We start from the raw sequence: 22458 nt of genomic DNA on the forward strand, positions 1-22458 counted from the left end.
CCTTCGACAATACACTAGAATTCTTGTGAAAATTTGATAAGTCAACATTTGTGAAAGTTCTGTTGATTTAATGAGCCCGTCCTCTTAGTGACTAATAACTGGATGTGGACCAACATCCTCATTTTCTCACAGTCTTCAGATGGAGTGTAGGAGGAGATAGTAGATTTACAACATACAATCCTATTCAGCAGGGGGTCAGACATATACTGTAGGCCAAGTGCAGATCTCATGAGAGTAATGTATCATCTGTCAACCTCTGCCAAAAATGGTTTAATACAGTTCTGTTTATCAGGGAACATCTACTTCTATATGAATATAACCTACCGGTACTGTTAATCTACCTATGAGGCCCAGCTGAATCTTATGTGGAGGCACAGGTGTAACACATTTCTTATTGTGATCCTGGAACCTTTTGAAAAAGGACCATGTAGTTTGTTTCTGAAAATTCTTGCTGAGGCTGATGCAGAAACAGGCAAGCTTATTGCAAATGGATTGTTTGCTGAGGAAATAACTTATTATCAATAGGCTGCCAGCTTATTAATAGTCAAGTGTACTTTAAATTAAGTGTTAAAGTGGGTTTTTCATTCTGTTATGATGTTACTATGTGTTTTGAATATGCTTTTGGTAAAAGTATGATAGCTGGGACCCAGTGCTGGTAGTGCTACGCTGGTTGCGCAACGCCGCTCTGAACTAGAGAAGGGAACACATGCGCAAGACAGCACACCAAGTGAAAGACGCAGCTGTGACAGGATACCAGTGAAGTCATTTAACGCAGGTGGGACAGGATAACAGTAAAGTAATGTAAGAGTGACTGGATTTGATTCATTTTTCACCACGCCTCGTATTTTTCCCCTCCTTTTTATCCTTCCTTCCAATGCAACAATGTTTTTGAATATCTCCGGATAGCCTACATGAGTATGCTTGGCTGTTTTCCCTCCCTTTCTACCGAACTGCCTTGCATAGGATCTCCGAATAGCCAACACAGTATGTTTGGCTGACCCCCCTCCTTTCTACCGAACTACCTTGTTGACTCTGTCATAGCTGCGTCTCTCACTGTGTGCGGTCTCTCTCGCACGTGGTGCTATGTCTGGCGCACGTGTTACCTTCTCTAATTCTGAGCTGCGTTACGCAACCAGTGTAGCGCTACCAGCAGTGGGTCCCAGCTATCATACTTTCACCATGCTTTTGTTACTCAGTATCATCATGGGCCACCTTGAACCCCACTTTTAGGGGAAAAGCAGGATATAAATGCTGTGATCTAGATGCAAATGTTGATCCCGTTGACTTTTTGAACTTGCATAAATGTTCTCTTAGTGTGTTTCCTTTGATTAAATGGATCTACCCAAATTGGTGCTAACTGGATTTAGACAAATAAACTTAGTAATAGGAAATGTTCTTAAATTCTGTGTCCTCTCACACACCTTTTCGTCTATTTCTGTTTAATTATTGGCTGCACTTTTGAAATTTTCAGTCTTATATTATTATATGTTTGTTACAATCAATGTTAAAAGTGTAACATCTGGAAATTTATGTTGGAAATTTGCCTGCAGGAAACCTGTTGTGGTTATTCTTTGTTGGCTTCAGGACCCTTCTCCACAGTCCTATAACCCAGAATATCAAGGCAGAAAATCCCACAATATCTGCTTTGAACTGAGTTATCTGAGTCCACACTGCCATAAATTCCAGTTCAAAGCAGATAATTCAGCTGTGTGGAAGGGCCTCGGTTTAAGTAACAAATGAGAGACTTTGCTGTTAACTCAGCTCAGAACTTGCAGTCTCAGGACTGAGAAAATCCACCTGTAATGCAGTCTTCCTCTTTTCCTACTGCCTTCACATTGATTGATATTGTTGTCTTTTTCAAATAAGTCACAATGTGTAATGATATCTTTTTTCAGTTTAGGATTAAGCGTGTCTTAGAATATGAAAACAGATGCACCTGAAGAATTCAGATCTTACTTACATTTTGGCTGGAGAAGTCAAGTAGAAGTGACTGAGTAGTCAGATACAGTTGTCTTCCTAATTTCTTTTACCTTATTGCTATAGTTAATCTAGACCAGGCATGGGCAAACTTCAGCTCTCCAAGTATTTTGGACTTCAACTCCCACAATTCCTAACAGCCAGTAGGCTGTTAGGAATTGTGGGAGTTGAAGTCCAAAACACCCAGAGAGGCAAAGTTTGCCCATGCCTGATCTAGACCTTGATTACATATTGAACGGAGAGCTTCCAGACTGAAGAGAGCTCCTGCATGCAACTAAAATGATCAAGGATCTGGAGGACAAGCCCTACAAGGAGCGGCTTAAAGAGCTGGGCATTATTAGCCTGAAGAAGAGAAGACTGAGAGGAGACATGATGGCCATGTATAAGTATGTAAGAGGAAGTCATAGGGAGGAGGGAGCAAGCTTGTTTTCTGCTGACGAGGAAAAATGGCTTCAAAACTACAGGAAAGGAGATTCCACCTGAACATTAGAAAGAACTCCCTGACTGTGAGAGCTGTTCAGCAGTAGAACTCTCTGCCCCAGAGTGTGGTGGAGGCTCCTCTTTTGGAGGCTTTTAAGCAGAGGCTGGATGGCCATCTGTTGGGGGTGCTTTGAATGTGATTTTCCTGCTTCTTGGAGGGGGTTGATGGGATGGCCCACAAGGTCTCTTCCAACTCTATGATTCTATGTTAATTTTAATTATTGTATAGAAGAGGGAATTTGCTTATCACACTTCAGCAAATTGCTGAATTTGCTGTTTGAAGTGCTCCTTCAAGTACAGATGCCCCTCCTGAATTGGCAACCCTAACTGAACCACTTCTTCATGTTTACCTTTCAGGGGTCCCAGATTTTGTGTCATTCATACAGCTGCCATACAGACTATAAATAACAAGCTGAAAATCTGGCATTTACGACAACAGAAGCCACGAGTGGATGTGGATCCTTTTCCACAGATGGTGTCGCTGTTGCCACTGAGACCTAAATCCTGCATGCCAAAAACTACATATTTCTTTGAGGTATGAGATGTATAAAGAAATAAAGGCTCACTATATTACATATGCAATTAGAAATCCTGGTACTGGAAAATGTGTAAAGGAGAAGAATTTGGTAAGTCTTTCAGAATGTGGGGAAAATCTTGATGGGTCCACTGACAGGCCATTTCTTTATTTATTAAATTTATACCCTACCATTCCCCAGTCAAGGGCCCAAGGTGACTTATAGCCAGTAAAAGGTAAAAGTTTTCCCTTGGCATTAAGTCTAGTTGTGTCCGACTCGGGGGATGGTGCTCATCACCATTCCTAAGCTGAAGAGCTGGCATTGTCCTTAGATGCCTCCAAGGTCATGTGGCTGGCATGACTGCATGGAGCGCTTCACTCCGAAGTAGTACCTATTGGTCTCATATTTGCATGTTTTCGAACTGCTAGGTTGGCAGAAGCTGGGGCTAACAGCAGGAGCTCACCCCGCTCCCTAGATTTGAACCACCAACCTTTCGATCAGTAAGTTCAGCAACTCACGACTTAACCTGCTGCATCACTGCCAGTACAAACATACAATATAAGGTTGAGAACAAATTAAAACCATAAATATTAGCAAATGCTGTGGAACACTCATTAAAACCCCAATAAAATACATTAAAAACCACCATGATAATACGTAATGTAATTTCCCATCATACATCTGTGGGGCACAGTAGGGCCCCCTATCCATGGGGGAATATATTTTGGAACAGTCTGAGTCAGTGAGCAAGCAAGAAGCAACAACAAATCCTTGGCTTCTGAATATTTTCAGAGAACTGGTCCCAGAGAAAGAGAATCACTGAATGAATGGAAGCAATAGCATTGAAGGACCAGACTATCTGAAAGACCATATCTTGCTTTATGAGCCTGCCCAGTTTTTAAGGTCGTCACATGAAGATTTTCTCTGACCACCACCATCAGAGGTGCATTCGGTGGCAATATAGAGCAGTCATGGGCAAATTTCAGTCCTCCAGATGTTTTGGACTTCAACTCCCACAATTCCTGGTCTCAGGCCCCTTCCTTTTCCCTCAGGCTCCTTCTTATTTTCATTTTGTAGATGGTTGAATCCAGGGATTCAGAGAGTCAACTGTACTTTGAATTAAATTATTATAAGCCACCTTAGGCCTCAAACTTGGAGAAAAAGGGATATAAATAGAATTTAATCAAATAAGGACTACTGAAGACATTTTGGCCAGTCTTTCCACCCAAAGAAATCCTGAAATTATTATTTACTCAAGTAAAAATATTTACATTGCTAAACGCATGTGTACATCAATGTGCCTGAGAGTTCTCTCTCAATATTTGTCTCTATAGAATGCCTCAAAATGATCTGAAACTTATCTTGAACTGGAAAGAGCTGTGTTTTTTGTTGGTTTTGTTTTCACATGATGATAAAATAATATTTAAAGAGTTTGCAATGACTTTTAGCAAGAGTTCTTTGTCAAACCTAGAACAGTGAAAGATAGGTATGGAGCAGACCTGAAAATGATAAAGTAACAATTATTTCTGAAATGTGCTTTCTTCCACATTTTATTATTTTGACTAGAGAGAAGAAATTATTTCACCAACACCTCTGTCAAGAGGAGCTGTAGATACATATCCCCCAAGACCTCCCAGATTGTTATCGGCAATCCTGCCACGAAGTCAGAGTGCTGTTCGGGAAGATCCTGATGGCTTCTTTGATAGAGCAGATATTAGTAGACAAAGGTAAACACTAAAAACTAAAATACAAATGCATAGATTATGTGGAATCTTAGATTAGATCAGTGTTTCTCAAACTCTGCTCCTCCAGGTGTTTTGGACTTCAGCTCCCAGAAATCCCACCCATCTTACCAGCTGTTAGGTATTGTGGGAGTTGAAGTCCAAAACATCTGGAGGAACAGAGTTTGAGAAACACTGGATTAGATTAAGCTGGAATGTGTCCAGAGGAGGGGGGCTAAAATGATCAGGGGTCTGAAGAACCAGCCCTATGAGGAGCGGCTTAAAGACCTGGCCATGTTTAGCCTTCAGAAGAGAAGGCTGAGAGGTGACATGATAAGGGCCATGTATCAAGAGGTGAGGGGAAGTCATAGGGAGGAGGGAGCAGGCTTGTTTTATGCTGCCCTGGAGAGTAGGACACAGAACAATTTATTTATTATTTGTTTATTTAGAGGATTCGTATCAACCCCTTCTCAACCCTCGAAGGGGGACTCAGGACGGCTTACAATTGGCAGTCATTAGATGCCGACAAAGAAACAGTTGAAGGACAATAATTAACAAACAGGTCAATAGCAATAAAAATACACTAAAAAGCAATAAAATGCATTAAAAATATTGGCCTTGAAATGTTAACACAACCAAGTCTGAGTCCGCAAATCCAAATCATAGTCCAGAGTTCTAGTCCAAGGTCTCTTAATTGAATATTCTCACAAGTCATTACTGTTGTTGGTCAGCTAGCTGCCTGAATGCTTGGTCCCAAAGCCAAGACTTGAGTTTCTTCCTGAAAGAGAGAAGGGAAAGAGCCACCCTGATTTCACTGGGGAGTGCATTCCACAGACGGGTGACCACCACCCAGAAGGCTTTGTCTCTAATCCCTAGAGCAGGGCCTCCCCCAATGATTGTAAACTCTGAGGTGGGACATACAGGGAGATACAATGGCTTCAAACTACAGGAAAGGAAAGAAGGCAATTGACACGATCGCTCCGGAACGTCCCCTCTCAAGTAGCCGAGCTAAACCAGCTCCCTGGTTCACCGAGGAGCTGGCAGTGATGAAGCGAAGGAAGAGGGAACTAGAGAGTGTGTGGCGTTCAGATCCGAGTGAGCCAAATCGAACACGGTTTGTGTCCTTTTTAAGGGCATATGCCGCGGCAATAAAAGCCGCAAAGAAGGCCTTCTTTGCGGCCACTATTGCGTCTGCAAAGAACCGTCCGGCTGAGCTGTTCCGAATTGTCAGAGGCCTTTTAAATCCCACCACTCAAGGTGGGAACCCTGACGATTCGACTTCTCGCTGTGAAGCTTTTGCTCAGTTCTTTACAGACAAAGTCGCTTTGATCCGTTCTGGTCTGGATACCATGTTAATGGCAGTCTCTGAGGATGTAACACGAGCACCTGCTTGTCCAGTTTTGATGGATTCATTTCAATTGGTGAAACCCGAGGATGTGGACAAGATACTTGGAGGAATGAGGCCAACCACATGCATCCTGGACCCCTGCCCATCCTGGCTTCTAAAGGAGGCCAGAAGGGGATTGGCTGAGTGGGTTAAGGTGGTGGTTAATGCTTCCCTTCGGGAAGGCAAGTTTCCAGCGAGCTTAAAACAAGCTATAATAAAACCGCTGTTGAAGAAACCATCACTGGACCCCACTAAATTCGACAACTATCGGCCAGTTTCCAATCTCCCCTTCTTGGGCAAAGTCTTGGAACGTGTGGTGGCCTCACAACTCCAGGTATTCTTGGTAGACACGGATTATCTAGACCCGGCACAGTCTGGCTTTAGGCCGGGACATGGTACCGAGACAGCCTTGGTCGCCTTAGTGGATGATCTGCGCCGGGAGCTCGACAGGGGGAGTGTGTCCCTGTTGGTGCTGCTCGACCTCTCAGCGGCCTTCGATACCGTCGACCACGGTAACCTTCTGGGACGCCTCGCAGGGATGGGTCTTGGAGGTACTGTTTTGCAGTGGCTCCGGTCATTCCTGGAGGGTCGATCTCAGAAGGTGTTGTTGGGGGACACCTGTTCAACCCCACAACCATTGTCTTGTGGGGTTCCTCAGGGCTCAATATTGTCTCCCATGTTGTTTAACATCTACATGAAGCCGCTGGGGGAGATCATCCGGAGTTTCGGGGTACGGTGTCATCTGTACACGGATGATGTCCAACTCTGTCACTCCTTTCCACCTGCTACTAAGGAGGCTGTCCAGGTCCTGAACCGGTGCTTGGCCGCTGTGACGGTCTGGATGAGGGCGAACAAATTGAAATTGAATCCAGACAAGACAGAGGTACTCCTGGTCAGTCGCAAGACCGAACAGGGCATAGGGTTACAGCCTGTGTTGGATGGGGCCACACTCCCCCTGAAGACGCAGGTTCACAGCTTGGGAGTGATCCTGGACTCATCGCTGAGCCTGGAACCCCAGGTTTCGGCGGTGACCAGGGGAGCATTCGCACAGCTAAAGCTTGTGCGCCAACTGCGCCCATACCTTGGGAAGTCTGACTTGGCCACGGTAGTCCACGCTCTGGTTACATCCCGTTTAGACTACTGCAACGCTCTCTACGTGGGGTTGCCTTTGAAGACAGCTCGGAAGCTCCAACTAGTCCAACGCTCGGCAGGCATGATTTTAACAGGAGCGGAGCGCAGGGAGCATACAACCCCCCTGTTGCGCCAACTCCACTGGCTACCGATCTGCTACCGGGCTGAATTCAAAGTGCTGGCGTTGGCCTTTAAAGCCCTAAACGGTTCCGGCCCAAGCTACCTATCTGACTGCATCTCTGCCTATGAACTCACCAGGAGTTTGAGATCTTCCGGGGAGACCCTGCTCTCGATCCCGCCTGCTTCTCAAGCTCGGCTGGCGGGGACGAGAGATAGGGCCTTTTCTGTGGTGGCCCCCCGGCTTTGGAACACCCTCCCCATAGAGGTACGATCAGCCCCTTCGCTGATGGTGTTTCGGAAAAGATTGAAGACATGGATGTTTAAACAAGCATTCGGTTAATCCGTTGTAACGAATTGTGATGACTAAGGATTGGTTATACACGGACGATGAATTTTGGATTACGATTCCAGTTATGAGATGCATAAGATTGTTATTGGTGGCCCAATAATTTGTACTGTATATGTGTTTTATGCTTTTAACTGAATATTGTTTTTTAAATGTTGTAAACCGCAATGAGTCGCCGATTTAGGCTGAGATATTAGCGGTATACAAGTGCATTAATAAATAATAAAATAAGTGTGAATTGAAGAAGACACAACCCAGAAATGAGAAGACAGGAAGACAAAGCCACCCCACTTTTCCCCTTCCCCACCCCCCAGTCCCTATTGTCCCTTCCCTGCTACCACCTACCCCCTTTTTTAAACCTGCCCCTTTTTACAAATCCCCCTTTTCCCTCCTCAATTTTCAACCCGCTACTGTTACCCTCCCCTGCTACATTTCCCTCTTTTCCTCCCATTGATTTTTATGTAACTGAAAATCCTTCAATAAAGATATTTAAAAAAATTAAAAGCATGTATTCCAGCAGAGATGTAGCAAAATGACAACACTGTCCCCCACAAATAAAAAATTCTGCTATATCATGAAATTTTCCTTCTGTCCACAGATTTCTAGCACTGCGTAACTTATGTCTTCAGTTGAACATTTAGCAACAGAATGTTGACATCCAAAGAAAAAAGGCTGGCAGAACAGTCAAGGGAATAGAAACACAACAGAGTCCTTGATGTGAACAGTTTTTAGTATCTGACTTTTGTTATGATAGGAATTTGGGGACTGGAGGAAAACTTCATGAGTTGCAGAATTCTTCTTGGGAGGGTAGTTGACTCATTTTCCTCCCACCCTCCACTGCATCCCTAGATTCCAGACATAAATCTGAAAACATGAACCCGGAAGAGGTCTCATTGCAAAGTAGGTTTTCTTCCTTTGTGATACTTGAAATAGATTGTTTGAGTACCTTTAAAAACCCATTTCTTCTTAACTGGTCCAGACCGGCAACAGTGGGCAGCAACTTGACTCGCCATACAACATGTCCAGACAAGACAGATTATCTGAAACCACAGCTAGAGAGAAAATACACCTATGCAGAAGTAATCCCAGTAAGTACCATTTGGAGTTCTTTGATGTTCTGAAAATGGTTTGGTGGCAAGAGTATGAGAAAATGTACTTCATTCATGTCTGGATGTGGGTCACTCTCCATTATGGCTTACCCAAGGTTGACACTTTCCCAGGCCAGAGCACATTCTGTGGTGGAAATGAAATCTGGCTGCCATTGATAAAGATTACTATATTTCCCCTTTTGTTCAGTGTTCATAGGCCTTGGTAGTCTACTGAGCTTACATGATTTGTGTCACTTCCACTTCATGACCGCAGAGGATGGCAGAACTGGCCCCAATGGCAAGCAGAGTGAACAAGCTGCCTTAGCAGCAGAGATTTGGTGCCATTTTGTGTGTGTCAGGAGTGACTTGAAAAACTGCAAGTTGCTTCCGGTGTGAGAGTATTGGCCATCTACAAGGACATTGCCTAGGGGATGCCCAGATGTTTTGATGTTTCACCATCCTTGTAGGAAGCTTCTCTCACATTACCGCAAGGGGAGGTGTAACTGACAGAGGGAGCTCAACTCGCTCTCCCCAGATTGGAACTGCTGGCCTGTCGATCAGCAGCCCTGCAGGCCCTAGTTTAACCCATTGTACCATGAAAAGGCAGCAATTTTCTAGTTATTTACTTGGCTAAGATTGTATTTTTATTGTTACAGATGGGTAGTGGTGTTTGTTTTTTGTTTCATGTGCCAGTATTACTTAACCAGCTTTGGTTACTATGTTTGGGTATGTTGGAGGAGGTACTGTTTTCTATTCAGCTTTAGGCAACAAAATAACCAAGGTGGGCCTGCAAACTGCATAAAGCTGTTTGTCATAATTTTGGAATAAGGGCTCCCTGTTGGAGTTCAGCCTGTAATTGTGTCTAATGATCAGGGTACTCTGGATGTTGGGAATGACAATGATGTTTCTAATGATGAGATTGCCCCAGATGCAGAAAATGACAATGGGATTCCTGTTCAAAGTGTCTTTTCTGATGAGAATGTTCCTGAAGGGTTTGAGGATGATGGTATGGTCCCTGGAAGAGGGCCTGAATTGCTACCAGAGAATTCCCAGGATTTTGAGCCTGAGAAAAGCTCAGTACCTGCAGAAGTTAATGACCCAGTAGATAGAAGGAATACTTTCAGTCAGCATAAGCAAACAAACCAATCTCTCTGGCACTCTGTCAGACTGAGAGAGAGATTGATAACTGAGTCAAGGCTGAAACGAAATCATTCCTGGCTGCTTGGGATATAGAGTAGATTAGGGAATAAAAGTGCCAAGTACAGAATCTATAATCAGACGAAGCAATGTTGGAATTGAGTTAAGACATCTTTTCTGGTCCTTGGAAGTCTTGCCTTGAATAGATTAATGTATCAAGTGCCTTGTTTGATTTCATGAGTCAAACATGGAAGTTTCTGTATTTGTTTTTCATGAACTCTGATAGACTAATGTCCTGGACTGTTTGTTTCTGCTTATCTTTCTACCTAATTGGATTTATCTTTTTTATGGAGTGTGTTTTTTTTTACTGCTACTGCTTTTTAATTATCTTCAATAAACTGCTTGCATTTTTACTCACCTGTGTGGTGTTTAAAGTCAGAGGGCTTTCCTGGCCTGGAGTGCAACACTCCCCAATTATGAAACATATGTGCTGAAGTGTAGTATTATGGCACAAATGAGAGACACTTGACTATATTGCATGTTACATTCATAGGAAACGAGAATGATTTAATATTAAACTGGGTTGTCAAAACTATGGAATACACTAATTCTACTTTTCAAAATGTTAAGGATTCCTTGGAAGTTAAACTAGGCGTGATATGATTAATAACTGATGAGGCTGTAAAGGTTCAGACAGAAGAGTCACAGGGGCCAGACCTTCCAGTACAGGCTGTGAATTGGCCAGGTCTGTTATCTGCCCAAACCTTAATATTACAAATACAAATCAGTGCCAGACTGCATAAAACAAATCTCAAGCATTTGAAGGAAAGTTAAAAACAAGTTTAGGTAATACATGTTTGATAGGAGAAGTTGAAGCAGAGATGGAGGAACACACAACTCCTCTTCCAACTAGCCATTTTCTTCTTCTGTTTCTTTCACCACTGCAGACGACAGGTGGTCCCCAGGTTACAAACAACACAGGTGTTGTAGGTTTGTTCTTAAGTTGAATTTGTATGTAATTCAGAACAGGTACATTTTAAAGAAGTGGTTCTCAATCTTTGGATCTGCAGGTGTTTTGGCCCACAACTCCTGGAAATCCCAGCCAATTTACCAGCTGTTAGGATTTCTGGGAGTTGAAGGCCAAAACATCTGGGGACCCAAGGGCTGAGAACACACACACACATTATACACATACACACAGAGGTTGGTTTTGAATAGCATAAGGAAGGGTTAGCAGCCCTATGGTGTTTATTTTGCTGCCCGCGTCCCTATTCAGAAGATTTCACCCCACTTTCTGTCCCTGTGATTATTGGATTTTGAAAACTTTGGCTTGTTGTGGAAACAAGAATTGGAGATGAAGCTTCAGTGGAGACACCTTTTCCCCATTATAATTCTTTCAGGAGTGAATTTCCCTTCCAAGGGTTAGCTTTCACTCACTTCCTGTTGTCTCACCCCTGTTCTTAATTATGAGTCATTTGTAAGTCAGATACTCGGGGACTGCCTGTATAGGGTCACAATAAGTAATTCATTTGGAGAGATAGACTTTATTTTGGCAAAACAGAATCTCAAGGCCTTGACATTCCTAAGGACCTCTTTAGATCTGTTGCAGAGCAATAAATAGTTAAGGTTGCATCAATAATGGCTTTATTAGTTCTTTTTTTATAAAGTGCCATTAATGATGGCACTACCTCAGTATATAACAAAGAAGGGAGTCATTTAACATGGGTCACCATCATTTTTACATGCTGCTTCATGCCATGGACCAAATCCTATTGTTAATCCTGACTCAAGTAGACCCATGGATTCCATGGGATTTATATGCATTTTTATTCACCATTCAACAATTGATTTGATGGGTTTTCTCATCTTGAGATGCCAGATCAAAGGAAATAAGAGCAGAAAAGTGGATTAAGTTGCAAGTCTGATAGCAATGATATGGAGAAAAACGGAGGGAAGTAAAAAAAAAAGACAAGCATAACAAGGCATAAAATGCAAAATGAAATATCTAAGAACATTATGAGAAGAAATCAGTGGAGATAATCCATTAGATTTGCTTTAGTGCCTTTGTATTTCCAATTTTTTGAAAGAGAAAAGAAGTAACAATGCTTACAAAATTATTCAGATTTGAGATGAAATGAAACAACACACTTTGCTCAGCTTTGCTTTCTGTTATTTTAGGGTAAAATATCCCAAGATATTGACGAACTGGGAAGTTCTACAATGGAGAGAATGCTTCAGTCCCTTAATACTGAGAACAGAGCAGGCTATGTCTTTACAAACTTTTGTGAAAAGTCAGAAAATACGGTACGAGGCTTTTCTTTTATCAAATAAGATATCAATTTGGTTTGTTCTCCTGCTTTTTCCTGCTTATCCACAATTCTTGGTTCTGAGGCCCCTTCCATACAGCTGAATAAAATCTCACATTATCTGGTTTGAACTGGAATGTATGGCAGTGTGGACTCTGATAATCCAGTTCAGAGCAGATATTGTGGGTTATTCTGCCTTGATATTCTAGGTTATATGGTTATGTGGAAGGGCCCTGAGAGGTCCACAGAGCCTGCCATATGGAGAATACCTGGCTTTATGGAAAGAAGTGGGACATTTTCAGAGCCTAGTACTTGGAAAATTACCTCAGGTGAGCTGCGTGTAAAGCAGCAATTTCTCTGCAAAACACCTTCTTGGGGAGAGCCAGTAGAAGGGGACAACAAATTCTCAATTCCTAAGAGCTTAAACTTGGACATACTTCATTGTAGTCGGCTGGATTTATTACGGAATCGGAGTCTTCCAAGTGTTTTGAACGTCATCTCCAAGAAGTCACAGGTGCCTTAGCCAATGATCAAGGAGTCTGGGAGTCCAAAACATGTGGAAAACCACAGTTGGGGAAACACTTTGACCCAGTTAGATACACTTTCCAGAGGCACCCAATCTCCCCTTAACTTCCCATAAGTATTTAATTATGAAATTGTAATTGGGTAAAATCAGTGTTATAGATTTTATGTTGAGTATCGAATGATCAGAACTCATCCATATAATGCAGATATATTGAAAGAGTATCTTCTTCATTTCATATGCAATCCAGTTTTTATGGTCACACTCGGCATTTGTCTCCAGGCTGGCTGGCAGAAATGTTCAAATACAACAAGCATTGGTGTTTGTGTAACATTTCCAAGAATTCCATTTTAAAAGAAGAGCAGGGTCTGAGGTAATGGGGTTTGTGAAGTGCTTTTGTCCCTCTGGAAGTACTTAGCTCCATGCAACAGCACCAAGCTGTAGTCAGGAATGGTTGAAAGGCATATAATAAAAAAAATGGTAACGATCGTCAGGATAAAAACATTTAATGATCTCAGCAATTGCTTAAAAAATGCTGTCCTAGCACTGCATCAATTTTAGATGCACATCATGAACCCCTGGCTTAATAGCAACCAAATGTGGTTAATCTTCAAATGTTAACTATAACATTAACAATTTTAATAGCCAATTATAGGCAAAGGATACAATAAAAGAGGCAGCATGCATTACAGTGGCAGAGGCTTCGCATATGCTGCTAGTATACAATGCATGATTCAAACCATTCTAAATTAGGTGTGATTTATGGTGACCTCAAGGAACTGAAGAGTTTCTCTCTACAGAAAGATAAAACTGTGTTTTAAACTGTACTGCACAGTAATGCCTTCACTTTTTTTTTTGCTATCTCTAGCTATGGAAGAACAGCACGTACTTTTGGTTTGACCTACAGGATTACCATCAGCTTTTCTATCAGGAAACTCTCCACCCTTTCAAAGTCTGCAAACAAGCTCAAGTAAGTCATAAACAAGACTTCTTCCAAGTGCCCCTAACCCCAAGGAAAACTGTTCTGAGGTCATGATCAACAAACAAAACTGAATAGTTACCATGGGGTGGGACACATGGTCTAAATGTTAACCAGGGCACAGCTTTCACACAGTCTTCTTTCTGGATTCTAGGGATTTCGTTCATATTTATATAATCCCTGTGCCTTTGCTGCCTCGTATTTGGAAATAGAACCCTCTATTATTTTATATACATTTACTAGCTGTCCCCTGCCACACATTGCTGTGGCCCACATGGGGGTTCTGTGTGGGAGGTTTGGCCCAATTCTATCATTGGTGGGGTTCAGAATGCTCTGTGATTGTAGGTGAACTATAAATCCCAGCAACTACAACTCCCAAATGTCAAAATTCTATTTTCCCCCAAACTCCACCAGTGTTCACATTTGGGCATATTGAGTATTCGTGTAGAGTTTGGTCCAGATCCATCATTGTTTGAGTCCACAGTGATCTCTGGATGTAGGTGAACTACACGTCCAAAACTAAAGGATAATGCCCACCAAACCCTTCCAGTATTTTCTGTTGGTCATGGGAGAACTGTGTGCCAAGTTTGGTTCAATTCCATCATTGGTGGGATTCAGAGTGCTCTTTGATTGTAGGTGAACTATAAATCCCAGCAACTACAACTCCCAAATCACAAAATCAATTTTTTGAGTGAAGGACATACAGTGGGTTGTTAGGTGTCTTATGTCCAAATTTTGTGTCAATGCGTCCAGTGGTTTTTGAGTTCTGTTAATCCCACAAATGAACATTACATTTTTATTTATATAGGTTTATTGATTGACATCACCAATTTTGGGGGGTCTAGAAAGCATGACTGTAACTGCAGTGAACACTCATTGTGTGGCACTACAACCATGTGCAACATCTCCTCCAACCAGGACTCATGTGCAGAAGCAATATCACAGTGTGATCAAGATGGCAAAAGTTATTCATGAGGAGCAATGGATAAACCAGGATAGTTTTTTTAACATCTACATGAAACCACTGGGTGAGGACATCCAGAGTTTTAGAGTTTGGTGCCATCTGCATTCAGATGAGACCCACCTCAATTACTCCTTTCCACCAAATTCCAAGGAAGCTCCCTGGATCCTGGACCAGGGTGGACTGGATGAGGGCTAACAAACTGAAGCTTAATCCAGACAAGATAGAGGTTCCCCTGCTCAGTTGTGAGGCTGATCAGGGTATAGTGTGGCAACCTGTGCTTGACAGGGTTACACTCCCTCTGAGGACACAGGGGGGGGGGGGGGGGGGATCCTCCTGGGTTCAGTGCCAGGAGGGTGGTTGAGAGGGTTTTTGCACAGTTAAAGTTTTTGCACCAGCTGCAACCATACCTCGAAAAGTCTGACTTGGTACAGATTGGATTACTGAAATGCACTCTACACGGGGCTGCCTTTGAAGATGGCCCAGAAACTGCAACTGGTCCAAAGGTCAGCAGCCAGGTTTCTAACTGGAGCTAATTATAGGAAGTGCACGGTGCCCCTATTAAAGTAGCTCCACTGGTTGCTGATAAGTTTATGGTCCCAATTCAAAGTGCAAGTTATGACTTACAAAGCCCTAAAATGGTTCAGGTCCTACCTATCTTCATGACCACATTTCTGCGGGCTCTAAGATCCACCAGGGAGGACTTCCTCTTGCTCCCACCACTGTCACAAGCACCTTCTTGGAAGGAAAGGGCCTTCTTGGTGGTGCCCCCCCCCCCCCCCGACTTTAAAACTCCCTTCCCAGGGAGATCAGGCTAGTACCCACTCTGTCCTCGTTTTGCAGGGATTTGAAAACCTGGATGTTTCAGCTAGTATTTAAGAATAGCTAGTCCCTGGTTATAAATGCCCAGTCCCTAGGTCACCTGATAATAGTTCATTCTCTGCACTTCACCCAATACCCAGCCCTATGGTACAATGTTTTGCACTATCCCATGCCCGGTCCTTTTAATAGCCTGGTCATGTCCATTGTATTACCGGTTTTGGTTTCGTTGAGCATCGTTTTAAGTTTCAACATTGCTGTTTTATATTTTTATGTTTTATTTAATTGTGTTTTATCTGGATGGTTATATTTTGCTATGCTCTATTTTTTTTAATGGATTGTTTTGCTTTTATGTCTTGTGGGCATTTTGATCCATGTGTAAGCTGCCCTGAGTCCCTTCGGGGTGATGGTGGCGGGCTATAGAATTACATTATTTATTATTATTATTATTATTATTATTATTATTATTATTATTATAGTTTGCTTTGGGCTGAGCCTAATGAAAAGGGTAAGATTCTGCTCTCTCCTTTTCATCCTTGTTGAATTAATTGAGTGCAAACTATTAATTGATTCAATTTAATGCAAACTATTTTTGCATTTTGAAATCGGTTTGCAGTAACTTAAGTAAACAGAAGATAAAAGAGGGAAAGTGGAAAAGGAAAAGTAAACTACAAGATATCACTAATCAGGACTGTTCCTGCCAAATCAGGACAGTTTGACGGTGTACAGACATCATCTTTTGATGGATTATTGGTTACAACAAAGATAGTTATTGTTTTAAATGTGACTCAAGATTTAAATAAGCCAGCCTCACCATCTATGCTAGCATGCTAGAGCATAGAAATCTTACTCAAAAATAAAAATCTTAATGAAAGTGGAGGCAAAAGAAAGAAAGAAAATCCCTTAACACAATTTGGAAGAAGCTTTCAAGTGGTCTCTAGAAGATTCCAGATTTTTGGTTACTTACAAAAGGATTACTTAACCCAATTGTTTCATTTCACATGTGCATATGGTTAGTTTTAAGTACAATGTTTGCTGAAGCAGGGTAAGCTTTTCTTCATTTTGTGGTAAAGGAATATCCATATTCTTTGCATGTTATTTCTACCTCTGGTACCAAATTTGCTGCTCAAAAAGGAATGCTTAGAAACATGTCTTCTTTGTTAACTGAGATATACCTGTATAACTTGGTGTCATTAACAAATTTCAGAGTCTCACAGCTTTCCAAATTATGAATGAATGAGCTGGTGTGGTTGAGAATTTAAATTCTGGTAATTAGTTCTGCTGTAGCTGCTTAGAGATACAATGTTCCCTCACTTATCATGGGTGTTACATTCCAGGACCACCCGCAAAAAGTGAAAATCCGTGAAGTAGGGACGCTATATTTATTTTAATATTTATACATTATTTTAGTAATTATATACTATTTTAAGTCTTTATAAACCCTTCCCACACCCTTATACACTACATAACCCTCCTTGAACGTATTGTTCACGTAATCCTCAGCTCTGACTTTATCCACAGAGGCAGCCTCTCCATACAGACAAATGCTCTTAAGTCCATATTGAAAAACTGCAAAAGAGCGAGTCTGTGAAAAGCGAACCACAAAGTAGCAAGGGACCACTGTATCGAAAACCAGAATAGATATTAATACACACTTTGGGAGGAAATCTATTATTAATACACACATGCTTATCCTCTCTCCTTCATTTGTTCATCTGTATCCTGCTTTTCTTCCACAGCTGGGGCAAAACATTATTAAAATCTATAAAGCACAGTAAACTATTCATATAACATTATAAATTATTTTTAAACAATATTTATTTATTGTATCAGAAGCGAACTGAGGGTACAGTTGTAATGTATTTTTAAAAAACACCAACCAAGTTAAACACTTGGCATTATTCTAAATGTCCTTTGACCAGTAGCTGGCCACTTGGAGTGCCTCTGGTGTCACTATAAGAAGGCCCTCCATTGTGCATGTGTTAGGTCTCAGACTGCATTGTAGTAGGTGGTCTGTGGTTTGCTCTTATCCACACTTACATGTCATGGACTCTACTTTGTGGCCTCATTTCTTAAGGCTGGTTCTGCATCTCGTGGTGCAAGAGCACAGTCTGTTCAGCACCTTCCAAGTCACCCAGTCTTCTGTGAGCCCAGGAGGGAGTCTCTCATTCAGTATCAACCATGGCTTAAGGTTCTGGATTTTAGCCTGCCGCTTTTGGACTCTCACTTGCTGAGTTGTTCCTGTGAGTATCTCTGTAGATCTTAGAAAACTATTTCTTGATTTAAGGCATTGGCATGCTGGTTGATATCTCAACAAGAGATGATCCACAAATGTAACTGCCTTGGTCCTTTCATTATTGGTTGCTACTTCCCGGCGGATGTCAGGTGGTGCAATACCAGCTAAATAGTATAGTTTCTCCAGTGATGTAGGGCGCAGACATCCTGTGATAATGCAGCATGTCTCATTAAGAGCCACATCCACTGTTTTAGTGTGGTGGAATGTGTTCCACACTGAGCATGCGTATTCAGCAGCAGAGGAGCAAAGCTCAAGGGCAGATGTCTTCACTGTATCTGCCCTATACGACTCGGGCCCAACTTACTTGTCCGAACGTATCTCCCTCTAGGTTCCACCTTGTAGTCTAAGATCCGCCAGGGAGGCCCTGCTCTCGGTCCAACCAGCTTCGCAAACGCGCCTGGTGGGAACGAGGGACAGGGCCTTCTCTGTGGTGACCCTCACCTGTAGAATTCGCTCCCCAGCAAAATTAGATTGGCATCCTCCCTCCTTTCTTTCAGAAGAAAACTGAAGACATGGTTGTGGAACCAGGCTAATGGATATAACGGCACCTGAACAGTGAATTGGACCAGACGGTTGTTATAATGGAAATGCCTTTATGATTGGATAACTAATGTTGTTTTACTGTATTGTACTGTATGATTTTATTTTGCTTTTATAATTATCATTATTGCGGCATCGAATTGTTGCCATTGTTAGCTACTCTGAGTCCCCTGCGGGGGTGAAAAGAGTGTGGTAGAAATGCTGGAAATAAAATAAAATATAATAAATATCTGCTTGTGATCCCACGTTGTGCCAGTCGGCTTTCGTATGATATTGTTTTTAGCACCCACTTTTTAATTCAAGCTTCTTGAGGCCTTGTAGTTGGAAACCAATTGGCATATGCTGTGTGTTTGGTATTGGTGGTACCACTGATGTAGTCCATTGCTGCACAATGCTGTCACTCACAAATAGGAGGTCTGGGTTATATCCTCAGTGCCATCTCCCACTGTTGTAGGATGGAAAGAGCTTACGATCTTGGATAAGCGATAGTTTGTGCAGTTCAGCCCAGGAGAGGACAGCCTCCCCATTTTTATCTTCCTGAGCACAGCCCAATACATAGCTATGGCTGTTAAAGTCACCAATTATTACCACCCTTTGGTGCAATGATTACAATGCTTTAAAATACCACCTTAATAAAAACTCTGCCTTAATAAATACATTAAAAGTTCCAGTAAATCTATTTGGACTCATTTAATTACAACACATCTGCTTGAATAAAAGCCTCTCATTCTGTCAAATTATTATTCTTTCATTCCATCTTTCCTCCAAGAATTTGTTTTTAATTTCTGTGTTTAATGGTAAAGAAGCATCCATAATGTCTAGAGAAAACATCCAAATATAAGTGCATTTCTCACTGGAACTCCACGTTTCACTGGAACTACTGAAATGTTAAGTTATTTCTTGGCTGATGGAAAGGACATAAACATGAAAGGAACTTGAATTCTTCAGTTGCCACAGAAGCATCATTCCAGGTGCTAGAATTTTGTTTTATGTTCTCCCAGGTTTGACTCCTCTTGCCAGCTGCTGCTTTACCGTTGCCAAAGAGAATGTAATTTGCATTTTTCGTTTGTATTCCTTGCCTAAGAAAAACATATGAAATTCATGGGGTCAGTGTTAAGTCGACAAGCAACTTCAAGGCACACACGCACAATCGCATAGACCATTAAGTGGGTGTGTGCCTTGATGGTCCCTGTTGACTAATGGAAACTCCATGAATTTCTTACAGTTTTCTTAGGCAATGAAAGAGGTGGCTTTGCCAGTTCCCTCCTCTGAAATACAGCCTACAGCACCTGGTATCCATTGGTGATGTCCCATCAAAGTCCTAACTAGAGATTACCCTGCTTAGCTGCCAAGATCAGATGTGATCTGGTGCCTTTAGGGTATTTAGGCCTGATATACTTACTTGGGAGTACAATTCATCAAAAATAATTGCGGTTGACATCTAAATATATGCACGTAGAATTGTACTGTTAAGTGTGTCAGTACTTTGAACTGACATACTGTTGGTATATTTTTACTTATTATATAAGTATTACACTGATTGATGCCAAGCCTATAAAACGAATTCCCTATGGTCATGCTAAAACAGAACAATAATGCAACAGTCATGATTACAAAAGTCTAACAATGCTGTAATACAAAAGCCAACTCATTAAAATACAGTACATTCGTTAATACATTAGTTAAAGAGCTAATACCCAACAACTGCGGGAACTAAAACTATCAAAATGTCAAAGGGATCTTACAAGGTCTCTGTGAATAGAAAAATCTTATCATAGTGAAACAGGGAAACCAATGTTGATACCAAGTAAACCTTTTTCTTGCTGGAAGTCACTACCATTAGATGACTTCCTCTAGATAGGTAAAGGTTTTCCCCTGACATTAAGTCTAGTTGTGTTCAACTCTGGAGGTTGGTGCTCATCTCCATTTCTACGAGCTGACGTTGTCCATAGATACCTTCTAGGTCATGTGGCTGGCATGGTGGCATGGAGTGCCATTACCTTCCCACCAGAGTGGTACCTATTGATCTACTCACATTTGCATGTTTTTGAACTGCTAGGTTGGCAGAAGCTGGGCCTAACAGCGGGAGCTCACCCCACTCCCCGGATTTGAACCACTGACCTTTTGGTCACCAAATTCAACAGCTCAGCAGTTTAATCCGTTGTGCCGCCATGCCTTCCTCTAGTAACTAGCTTTCATATGTCTGAATGAGGGATGCCTGAAAAAGATGCTAAGGCACAGATAGGCAAATTAAAAGACAGATGGACACAAAAAAGGACAAACTCTATTTGTTATCAAGGTTCCTAGCCCTGTAGACCATTATTGGTTCAAACCAGCACTCTAAACCGAACTGGGAAATGATGATAAAGTAATGAAAATTGCCTTGGTGTGGACAAAACCAATGTAGCATTTTGTCTGTAGCATGGACAACTCAATTCTGCAGAACATTCATAACCAGCGCGTGAAGCTGAGTTAACCATCCTTCTGTGTGTCCTCAGAATCTGGCTTTGCTGAAAAAATGAATTAAGTTAGCATAGTACCATTGACAAGCTATACATCTGTTTTTTGTACAATCCAATGCATGGAGATGTAGTCATGCTGTCTGAGAATACTTGGAGCTGTGACCCAGAATCGTGACTTTTCCAAGATCTTGTTGAATCCTTTTTAACAGCCATGACAGCTATCTTGGAGATCAGAAAGAGAAGTTAATTCTTAGTTAAATCATGGTCAATGGGCTATGTTTCAGAAGTTGCTTGCTTGGAACTTGTGCCATTATATTCAGTGGGAATGACCACGTATACATGAGAATGATTCATGGTCCGCTGCAGTGGCTGAAGCATAGTGATTCAGTGACCCCTTGGTATCTGCTGGGGTTTGGTTCCAGGACCTGCCAAGGATACCAAAATCCATGGATGCTCAAGTCCTATTATATACAATGTATAGGAAAATGATGCACCTTATACAAAAGAGCAAAATCAAGATTTGCTTTTTAGAATCTTTTTTTGAAGGGGAGAATATTTTCAGATGATAGATACTCAGAATCATAAAGTTGGAAGAGACCACATGGGCCATCCAGTCCAACCCTATTCTGCCATGCAGGAAAAGCACAATCAAAATACCCCAGCAGATGGCCACCTGGCCTCTGTTTAAAGTACAAAGATGAAATACTTTGGCCACATAATGAGAAGACAGGAAAGCTTGGAGAAGATATGCTTGGGAAAATGGAAGGATAAAGGAAGAGGGGTCAACCAAGGGCAAGATGGATAGATGGTATCCTTGAAGTGACTGGCCTGATTTTAAAGGAGCTGGGGGTGGCCACGGCTGACAGGGAGTTCTGGCGTGGGCTGGTTCAGTTGCTTCCGACTCTTCGTGTCCTCATGGATAAAAAAGCTTCCCCTATACTCTGAGGCAGAGAGTTCCACTGTTGAACAGCTCTTACAGTCAGAAAGTTCTTCCTAATGTTCAGGTGGAATCTCCTTTCCTGTTATTTGAATCTATTGCTCTGAGTCCTAGTCTCCAAGGCAGCAGAAAACAAGCCTGGTTCCTCTTCCTTATGACAACCTTTTAGATATTTAAACATGGTGATTATGTCTCCTCTCAACCTTTTCTTCCGCAGGCTAAACAGGCCCTTTACACCACTCCTCATAGTGCATTGTCTCTAGACCTTTGATTATTTTAGTCGCCCTCCTTTAAACACCTTTCTGCTTGTCAATATCTCTTTTAAATTGTGGTGCCCATAACTGGATGCAGTATTCCAGGTGACCAAAGCAAAATAGAGGGACACCATGACTTCCCTTGATGTGGACACTAAACTGCCTTTGATGCAGCTCAAAATCCCATTTGCTTTTTTAGCTGCTTCATCACATTGTTGACTCATGTTCAACTTCTTGTCCACTAAGAGTCAAAGACCTCTGGATGCAAAATTGATGGATACGGAGGGCCAACTTTGTGTAGAACATGCCTTATTTCCTGTTGGCTGAAAAGCTTTATTGAATTAACTGGCCCTAAGACTCATTTAGTCTTTAGTAAATTTATTTTTTAAGTAAACATGTACTGTATGTAATTGTACTCCTATTCATTTTCCCCATTTCAAATTTTATTACCAGACTAGACCTGGTGGTGACAGCAGAAC

The 22458-nt window shown here is 41.9% G+C and overlaps 1 protein-coding gene across 1 annotated transcript in view; it reads left to right on the forward strand.

Annotated features, from left to right (window-relative positions):
- RGS22 (regulator of G protein signaling 22) overlaps positions 1–22458 on the forward strand; it is a 97509-nt gene that overhangs the window by 30703 nt on the left and 44348 nt on the right. The window contains exons 11-15 of the mRNA XM_067467014.1: positions 2815–2992; positions 4539–4699; positions 8657–8781; positions 12097–12206; positions 13600–13701. Coding sequence (XP_067323115.1) covers positions 2815–2992; positions 4539–4699; positions 8657–8781; positions 12097–12206; positions 13600–13701 — 676 coding nt within the window. The remainder of the gene's footprint in view (positions 1–2814; positions 2993–4538; positions 4700–8656; positions 8782–12096; positions 12207–13599; positions 13702–22458) is intronic.

This window comes from Anolis sagrei, chromosome 4 (assembly GCF_037176765.1).
Source record: "Anolis sagrei isolate rAnoSag1 chromosome 4, rAnoSag1.mat, whole genome shotgun sequence".
NCBI lineage: Eukaryota > Metazoa > Chordata > Lepidosauria > Squamata > Dactyloidae > Anolis > Anolis sagrei.